Source organism: Chrysochloris asiatica, unplaced genomic scaffold (genome assembly GCF_000296735.1).
Source record: "Chrysochloris asiatica unplaced genomic scaffold, ChrAsi1.0 scaffold00041, whole genome shotgun sequence".
Classification (NCBI taxonomy): Eukaryota; Metazoa; Chordata; class Mammalia; order Afrosoricida; family Chrysochloridae; genus Chrysochloris; species Chrysochloris asiatica.
Genome location: NW_006408559.1, coordinates 16,090,219 through 16,100,509, shown reverse-complemented (window position 1 = coordinate 16,100,509; position 10,291 = coordinate 16,090,219). Strand labels below are relative to the sequence as shown.

General features: G+C 40.2%; 1 protein-coding gene across 1 annotated transcript; it reads right to left on the bottom strand.

The window, feature by feature from the left end:
* Positions 1 to 6,093: 6,093 nt before the first annotated feature.
* Positions 6,094 to 9,830, bottom strand: LOC102817484 (taste receptor type 2 member 39-like). The gene is made up of 2 exons (XM_006861276.1): positions 9,809 to 9,830; positions 6,094 to 7,136 (listed from the first exon to the last, which is right to left on the bottom strand). Exons 1-2 carry the CDS (start codon positions 9,828 to 9,830, stop codon positions 6,094 to 6,096), a joined length of 1,065 nt encoding a protein of 354 aa, XP_006861338.1.
* Between the last annotated feature and the right edge of the window lie 461 nt (positions 9,831 to 10,291).

The window sequence follows — 10,291 nt, the reverse complement described above, 5'->3', positions numbered from 1 at the left end:
GAAGTCAAATATGACAGCTTTAATACACATTCCAAGTTCAATTGTTTCCTCTACCTTGGACTAGCTCCTTTCATGTACATATGGACTTGGGCCTCTGGCAGGGTGGATTCCAGTAGTCCCTGGCCCTGGTCAGCTATTCTTTTTATCCAGTTTGACATCAACTCTAGGCAACTCTAGTGGCTTCTTCTGTGCTTAACTATTTTATCTCCTGCCCCTTTGCTCTTTTTCTTACAAAATCTCATAATTTCGTGGTCTGGAGCCATTGCAATGAATCTTGCTCACAGTGCCAACTACTAAAACCAAGTAGGCATGCCTGACTTCCTTTGACTCCAGCAGAAGGAAAAAGACCAAACTCAAAATCATCCCAAGGCTGATTCTTATGAAGTGGAGGTCAGACATGCCTCCATCCAGTATCAGTGCCTTTGAAATTAGCCAGACTTGAGAACTAATTTAGAAATTTCATCCTTGTGGTTTTGTTTCTCTAGAACCCCACTCTCAGTATCATATGTTTTAGGCTGGGTTTTCTAGAGAAGCAAAATCAGTGAAACATGTATACATATAAATTTATCAAGGAAATGGCATACAATTGTAGAGTCCCAGGTCCCCAGCAGAGGAGAGAGAGGGAGAGAGAGAGAGAGAGTCCATTATATTGGGAGCAGGCCACATCCCCAAGGAAGCATCCCTTCAGTTGAGTGGTTGCTCATAGCCACTCATTAGAGTTAACTATGCGTGTATTAGATTTCATCACCATAGGAATAAGCACATCCCAACTGTTAACCCTCTGGAAATCCTGGCCTAGTCGAGTTGACACAGAACCTGAACCATTACACTGGGTAATGAAAGGGTGGTCAATAGCATCTCTTTTCTGACTTCAGAGTCATGAGTCCTTCTTGAGTTTTGTTTTCATTGATCTCCTAGAAGTCTGTGGTCACCTTAATGAGATCATTCAGAAAAGCCACTGGAGTTTGCTGCAAATGAAAGTAAATCATGTACTAGTTTAGGAGGCATGAACATGATCCTGTACAGATAAAAGAGACCTTGAAACAAATTTATGTGATACACTTACCATAGGTCAAGTTCTGGAGTTGTGTGATTCAATATTAACTATGATATACCCCTTTCTTTAAAAAAAAAAAAAGCTTTTTATTGTGAATTGAATGAGGGTTTACAGACAAGATCATCAGTTTTACTGTCAATAAATCATATGCTTTGTTTCATCTCAATGATTGCAATCTTCTCCATGAAACGATGATCCCACTTCTTCTCTGTGGTTCCTAGTTCAATCCTGCCCACCCTCCTGCCCTTTCTCAGCATTGTCCTTGGGTAAACGTTGCCCTTTTGATTTTAAGTAATTGATGATTCTATGGGGAGCATAACTATACTAGTGTTGCCCTGATACGGCCCCTTCTAATAACAAGCGTTTGTCGCCCTGTGGTGGCTTACATGTTACTGTGATGCTATGACCTATACCACCAATATTTCAAAGATCAGCGGGGTCACAGTGTTCAGGGGAGCTTCTTGACTAAGATAGACTGGTGACCTACTTTAAAAAATATTGGACAGTGTAAGCTTTAGGAAAAACAGCAGAACATCGTCTGATACAATGCTCGAAGATGGCTCCTGAAACAGAGTTGACCTTAATGAGGTGGGTGGAATAAATCTTTTAACATTTTCATTTTCTGACGTGACACACCTCAAAAAGGGAAGAAACTGCTTCAAACATCCATTAGTAATTGGAACATGGAATGAATGAAGTATGAACCACGGAAATTGGAAGCTGTCAAAACTGAAATGGAATGAATACAGATGGATATCCTTGTCACTGTTGAGCTGAAGTGGACTGGTATTGGCCATTTGAATTGGCCAATCATAGAATGCCACCACTTGTTTTCCCATTCAACACTTTATTCATGTTTTGTCTCCTGATGAAGGGATTTGCGATCCCTTCAATGTATCACCACTCTTCCCACTTTCTCTTGGTTCCCCGTTTCCATTTATCCTTCTTTCCTGCCCCTTCCTGCTTTCTGAGCTTTGTTTTTGGGCAAATACTGCCATTTTTTTTCTGCATGCTTGGTTGCACCAAGGAGTACACTGCCCCCAATACTATTTATTATTCACTTGTAGGTCTGTTGGTCATTTGGCTGAAAGCTGATCCCTGAGGAGTCTAAGGACCACAGACTTGGGGGAGTTCCACCAGTCTCTATCAGACTAATAAATCTGGTCTTTTTTTATGATTTTGAATTTTTGTTCTACATTTTTTTTCTCTCTGACTCTGTCCAGAGCATTCTATTGTGATCCCCACCAGAGCAGTCAGTAGTGGTAGCTGGGCACCATCTAATTCCTCTGGTCTCAGGGTAGAGAAGGCTGTGGCTCTTCAGACTAATTGTTTCCTTAAGTCTTATCTTTGATTTTCTCCACTATTCCTTTCTCTGGTTGGGGAGAGACTGATAGTTGCATCTTAGATGGCCACTTGCAAGTTTTTTAAGACCTTAGCTGCTGCCACTTACCAAGGTTGCATGTAGAACATTGTCTTTGTGGACTATATTATGCCAGTCAACCTAGATGTATCCAAAGACTGTGGTCCTAAGTCCCCAAGCCCAGCAACTCCTTCCCTCAAGGTGTTTGGTTATGGATAAGAAAATTTCAAAACTTTGCCTCTTGTATGCTGTGCCATATTCTTGAGTGTGTTTGCAACACATACAACTATAGATGTATTAATATCCTTTTCCAAACCTATATATACTCATGGGTGTACTTCACATTTACCTCTCATGTTTCTTCAATTGCATGCCCAACTATATATCTTGGTTGGTGGTTGTGTGCTATTGAGTTGGTTCTAACTTATAGTGACCCTGTATAGGGTTTCCAAGTTTTAAATCTAAAAGATAAAGCCTCATTTTTCTCCCGTGGTTTTCCATGGAAACTGGTAGATTTGAACAACGACCTTGCTGTTAGCATCTCAGTTTGTAATCCACTAAGCTATCACGGCTCCATAACTATATATCTACTTGTGGATGATTTTTTTCTTGTTACTACTAGTGCAGGATTGTGTATGGAATAGTATTTACCTTTATTTTATTTTATTCTTATGCACTTCCCAGTGTCTTCCTTTATCATGACCATGTTGTGCTGACCTCTCCCTTATTGTATACTGCCTTTCCCTTCACCCAAGTTAATACATATCTACATTCTAGTTAACAATTTACCCTTCCTTCCCCTACAATTATTGGTAATAATCAAAGAATGTTTCTTTTTGTGTGTAAAACTTTCCTTGACTCTTTATAATAGCGTTTTCATGCAGTACAAGCCCTTATGTGATTGACGTCCATCACTCACCATAATGCCTTCCAGGGCACCTGCTATGAGGTGTTGTTTGGCTTCAGTGTGGACTAGTATTCCATTGTATGCGTGTGCCATAGTTTGTTTACCCATTCATCTGATGAGGGCACTTAGGTTGTTCCTGTCTTTTTGTGAACAGTGCTATGATGAAATGGACATGCATGTACCTAGCTACGTTACTACTCTTGTTCCTCTGTGATGTATAGCTAGCAGTGGGATGGCTGGATCATATGCTGAATGTGTCACTTTTGATGCCTCTCACACATTGCTTTCAAGATCATTTCTATATTTTGAAGGATTTAAAAAAAAAAATGTTTTGAAACTTTGCAATCAGTATTTTAGTGCTGACATTCAAGGACCAGCAGATGTTTTGAGGAAAACAGGAAGTAAAATGCACAGAAAAATAGAATGTGGAGGAGAGAGAAGTAACAAAGAGAGGGGATATAGTTTAAACATATCTAGTTAATTTCTTCATGGGTGGTTTTGTAGAGTTGTTAATGGGAACATTCTCCTAATAGCTTCTTTTAAAGAACTGAAAACCAAGGTCATCAGTTGAAAATAAGGGGTTGCAGATTTGACCATTGAGGCAAAGATGGGAGCTGGTCCTTGTTGGAGATGAATGAGGGTCTTCCTTAGGACAGTATGGGACAGGAAGGCCCAGTAATGTGATGAGTTAGTAACTAAAGGATACGGATTTGTAGGAACAAAGTTCAGCCAACTATGACATATTCTTAACTGACACTGCCCAGAAGCAAACACAGCGTGGTCAAATTGTTGAGAGTTCCTCTAGATGTGGGATTATACCACGAGATGGAGATGGAGGGGGAAGGGACCAGGAAGTGAGGGCAGTTTATTTAAACATTTTCTTATTAGAAAACATTTCAAACACACCCTGAAACAGAGAGAAGAGTGTGAAGAACTCCCACATACCTGAAGCCCTGTTTGAAAAATCATCAGCATGTGACCAGTCTGACCTTTCTCACTTGTTACTCCTTGGCTCTCCACTGTAATATTTTAAAGCCAACCTCACGCATAAATTTATTTCATCTGTAAATGCTAGAGGTGTTTTAAAGGAGTATTGTTGTTGTTGTTGGGTGCTGTACAGTCGATTCTGGCTCATAGTTTTCCAAAGAGTGGCTTGTGAACTTGAGCTTCTGACCTTGCAGTTCAAATGGATCTTGCAGTCCAGCGCATTAGCCTGCATCGCCACACCATAACCACACTGGATAAAAAGACTGAAACCACGGATGCATCATCAATTGAGGGTCTGGGACCTTTACAAGGCAACCCTTGAGCAAATCCCATGGGAAAATGGGAAGGAGAGATAGGAAAGTGAGATGTTTGAATTCCTGGCTTTGAAGATTTGCATCATTTATACAAACAAGTACAATGAGAGGCTCAGCCCACAGTCTCTGCCCTCACACCTTTCCAACTCTCTTAGCTCTGCTAGTGAAAAAACCCAATGCAAGTCTTTTAAAAGTGTGAAATGAATGCACTCACATTTTCAAATTGCTCAAACAACCCAGAGGGTTATAAAATGACCCTTGGACGGTCCAGTTATCCACCAGATACCTAATATCAGGGCTCAGAACTCTTGTATTAATTTCTGGGCTGGCAAGTTTACACACAACTTCCCCCTACCCCACAAGCACAATTTATGCACATTTCTTCTCAAAAAGAGAAAAATAAATAGAATCACAAAATATTTCCTTAATTTTTGCCTTTAACAATAGAAATATATTGGAGATCTTTTCATTTTAGGACGTATGAGTCTGATCTCAATAAAAAATAAATGTTGCATAGCATCTCATTTCATGTGCCTACCAGGGTCCTCATTGATGAACAATGTAATTAGAGAACTGAATGACCATGCTGCACATATTTTTTTGCATATTTGTATTGTTTCTAGGCAAAATTCTCAGGTTGAAGGGTATTTTATGCACTGTTAATATAGTGATAGGTATTTTCAAGTTATTCAGACTGTGTCTTTGGAAGAAGAGACAAAATGCACTTCCAGCTGCTGCTCAGAAAGCTTCGTGAACAATCAGCATCTTTCTATTGTATCCAGTGTGGACCCTCAGCAGACATTCCGCAAAAGAATGTAGGAGGGAAAAGCAGGGAGTTACCAAGAGCACGAGTTCTTCAGTATTCCGTGCCTAATTCCACCTGGCTATAGCCACCAGAAGAACTTCAGAAAATTGTCCAAGTGTCAACACCAGAAATCCTGACCTAACGACCCAGGGTAGGGGCAGGATGTTGCTATTTAAAACATCACACTCCACCACCAGGTGCAGAGAGTCTAAAAGGAGCCGTGGTGGCACAGTGGGTTAAACATTGGACTGCTATCTAAAAGATCAGCCATTTGAACCATGGGATAAAGATGAGACAATCTGCTTCTATGAAGATTTCCAACCTTGGAAAGCCTATGGAACAGTTTCTAGTCTGTCCTTACAGTCACTATGAGTCAGAATTGACTTGATGGCAGTGTTAATTTTGTTGTTGTTTAGAGAGGCGGACATGTTGCCATGGTTTAGAATCGCTGTGGTAGAAATTGAGGTCCATGTGGGCAGTATATATTAAGCATCACTGAGACTTTGCCCTAGAAGCAAAAGAGAGGAGTGAAGATTGATTTCCTACACAAAAAGCTGAATCAGGTGATCAGAGTAGATTTGGGGGAGAAGAGAGGAGGGAAGAGAGGTCTTGGGAGAAAACCAAGAGCTGACACCAGGTCTTGTGGTACTTCCTGAGTGCTGCTCACAGTTTCTGCCCTTTTAGGTAAACATGAACTTGGTATTTAAGCCGTTTCCAGGCTCTTCTCAGCCCATGGTTGTCCAAGATCATCAGCACTGAGTGGCCAGAAGGGTAGGCTGCCATGAAGACTTTGCACAAAATGTTCCAGGGACTGTTGATCTGAAAGATGTTGGACATATAGAGAAACAGAGTGATGGCATTGAAGATATAGAGTATGAGGAAGTAGCTGATGGATTTGATGGCCCCTAGGTGGGCCTGCATGCTGGGGTCCCTGGAACCAGTGGCATTGCTTTCCATGTGCAGGGCATGCCTCCTGAGGGAGACGATCAGCAGGGTGGCTGCCAGGATGAAGATGATGAGAGGTGGGAAGATGCCTAGGTTGTAGAGAAGGACTAGGTTGACCATGTTGGTCTCCATGAAGTACTTCTTATGGGTGGAGTTGGAGGAGCGCATAGGAAACGAGTTGCTACAATCCACAGCATAAATGTTCTCAGAGAAAAGCACACTGTACCCCAAGGAAGTGAGCACGGATAACCACAGAAGCCAGGGCACCCATCCAGAAAGTCTCCACTTCAGCTTGAGGAAAAGAGGGTGGGAGAAGTCTGAGATTTTCACAAAGTAGAAGAAACTGAGCCAGGCAGCAAACCAGAGACTGCAATAATTTAAGAACATGAAGCTGACTTTGAATGTGTCGTTTACCACATCTAGGTAATAAAGACTTGGAAAGGCTGAGCTGAGAAGGATTTCCAGCATCATGAAGCTCTCGAGAGCTATTCTGGATGAGCTCAGAAAAAACAGGATCCTATCACTTGTGGCAACTGCCTTATTCCTAACCCAGTCCACTGCATTTACAGCCACGATGAACCCATTGGCAATGATTCCAATGACGCACTCTGTGCCTATGACGGCGAGAACGAAGGTGAAGAGAAGCGGTGGCAGTTTGTTTTCTGGATAGTTGCAGGTCTCTGGCATCCTGACTTCTGACTCTGTGTTAGTGTGTGTGTAGAAATAGTTCCTTGGTGTGATGGGCAGGTCCTTAGCAGCTCCTACAATTCACGCTCAGAAGGAAGCAGCTGATGCATCATTTCCAAATCCACTCCATTTGTTTATATCAGCATCCCTAGGTCTACATCTGGAGATGCAAATGATGGAAGGATTTGGTTCCTAATCCTCTCCCTGTGTTTTGACATGTTGATATTAGTTTAAACAGGGGTTCAGGCAAGGACTTGAATAGGGTACCTTCTATAAACCTCTAAAGTGGTATTGGGGGTTCTGGTGTGATGCTGTAGGAGAAGCATGGGATTGCTAACCACAAAATCAGTGGTTCAAACCCACCAACCACTCCTTGGAAAGCCTATTCAGGACTGCTAGGAGTTGGAACGGACTCAATGGCATGTAACAACAACAATAGAGTATTGAGAGCCACCAGCACAGACACCCCTCCTTGAGCCTTTCTACCTGTTCTAAATGAACACCTGCAATCTTAGATGAACAAGCTCCCTTGTTCATTACTCTGGGAAGTCTGTTTTACTTCTGTTTTAGGGTGAGTGAATTCCCATGGTTCTGATTTCCATGGTTCCTTCATTTGGGGAAGCATGTACTCTAATTGTTTCCAGGGAAAGGATGCATGAGCGATACATTTATTTGAAAACTTGTGTGTTTCAAGAAATTGTTATTCTCAATTAGTCCAGTGTAGTAATAGATCAAATGGACATCAGTCTCCACAATCCCGAAACCAAAAGAAGGAGATGGTGCCCAGCTTCCACGACCAGCTGCTCACAAAGGTATCACAGTGGAAGGTCATGAAGAGCCTGGGAGGAAAACATGGAACAAAACTCAAAATCATAAAAAAGACCCAGCTTACTGGTCAGATAGAAACTGATGGGACCCAGAGACTATGACTCTTTGCCACCATTCAGGTCTGGAAATGAACTCACTCATCCCAATGGCTCAGATTTCAGCCAAATGACAGGCACAATGATAGGGTGAACAGGAACACTGATAGGGTGAACAGGTGATAGGAGTCCTGGTGTGACGTTGTAGATAAGCACTGAAATCCTAACCACAAACCTGACTGTTCAAATCTACCATTTGCTCCATTGAAACACTATACTGGGTCACTATGAGTCAGAACTGACTCTGTGACACTTATCAACACCAATAGGGGAACACTAGCCCTGAGAGGTCCACACACTTTAGAAAGACAAGCCGATTGAGACCCATAGGGCATTTCCCCCAGGACAATATTTAGAAGGGTTAAGAAAGAGGAACACAGGCAGGAAGTGGGGGACGTTGCATTGTGGGAATTGTGATCATTGAATAAACAAGATGTGTGTGAATTGTTGAATGGCAAACTCTTCACCCAACGCACAATAAAAAGAAAAGAAAAGAAAAGAAAAGAAAAGAAAAGAAATCCAAGCTTTCTATATGGCTGTGAATAGAATTCCAAGTTGTAACTTCATTTTCCTTGAAATTTCTTCCTATTCGGAGTGAAGTCCTTATAAAAGAGCAGAGTACGCACAGATAACATACACAGAGGGCAGACAGATGCCATGAAAAGATGCATGTACAAACAGCCAAGGAAACTGAAGGAGACAAGGCTCTTCCCTTAGAGACAGTGATTCTAGCTTTGCTGACACACTGAATCCAGACTCATAGCCTCCATAACTGTGAGAAAGTAAATTCCTGTCCTTTAAAGCCACCCCTTGTGCTATATTTTGTTATGGTAACGCTAGGTATTGAAGACACCTTGTCAGTAATTGTTGTAAGCTGGGTTTTCTAGAGAAGCAAACCCAGTGAAACATACATATACACACATATATAAACATATATAAACACACACACATATACATATCTATAAACATATGCACACACACATAAACACATACATGCACACATATAAAACACACTTATCTATAAACATATACACACATAAACATAGATACGCATATAAACACATACACACATAACATATGTACACACACATAAACATATGTACACACAAACATACACATACATATATAAACACACACATAAAAATACACATATATAAACACAATACACATATATACACATATAAACACACACACATATAGATATATACACACATATAAACATATATAATCATACACTTGCATATAAACATATGTACACACACATATACATATATACATACACATATATAAGAGAAGTTTATTATCAAGGAAATGCTTGCAATTGGAGACTCCCAGGTCCTCAGTAGAGGATAAGGCAAGTCTTTCCTGAGTGTCCATTATATTGGGAGCAGGCCATGCCCCCAAGGAAGCATCCCTTCAATTGATTGGCTGCTCATAGCCATCCATCATAGAGTTAAGTATGCTTGTATTAGGTGTCATCACCATGGGAATAAGCACATCTTAACTGCTAAACCTCTGGAAATCCTGGCCTACTTTGGTTGACACAAAATTCTAACCATTACAGTAATATATTTTTGAGTAAGGTATTTTCCCAGTATCTTATTTTGAAATTGACACTTTCACTAAAATCTTCTTTGTCTATTGAAAAAATGGTCTTTCTAGGTACTGAGATAAATGTTGTCTGCTGAGTAAATTCTACTAAATGCAGGATATTCTCAGAGAGAACTTTTTTTGGTACTAAGTTATATATATACATAGTTTAGCTTCTATTTAGAAAAAAAAACTAAAACCTTTCATTAAAATATTTTATTAGACAAACTCACCAGATACATTTTCTTTACCCATGATCCTTTTGAATGTCACACTACATTTAAATTGTGCAAAACTGTAACCCTTCTCCATTTCATTCCACTATAATACAGATGTGCATTTATTAAATAAAAAATGGTCACTTCATAGAATATGCTTTCTTAAAATTGTGATGTTTACAAGCATAATTATTACAATTTTAGTTTCGTCCTTATTTGTGTGAGACTAAGTATCAATAGTCAATGTCTTCCTGTTTATAAATTGTTTCAATACTGTAATTTACTAACAGCTCTAAAATCTGACTTTTTGTTTTTCATTTGAATAGTTTGATACCACATTTACCTTCAGTTTTGCACAAAAGTAGTAAAAATTTAGAGTAATTGTTTTCCAAAACATTCAATATCTTTGTAACAAACTTAAATTAACTTACAATGTAGTTCTTCAAAGATTGACCCATGTTTAAAGTATGGTTGATGAGAAAAAGCATGCACACTTTG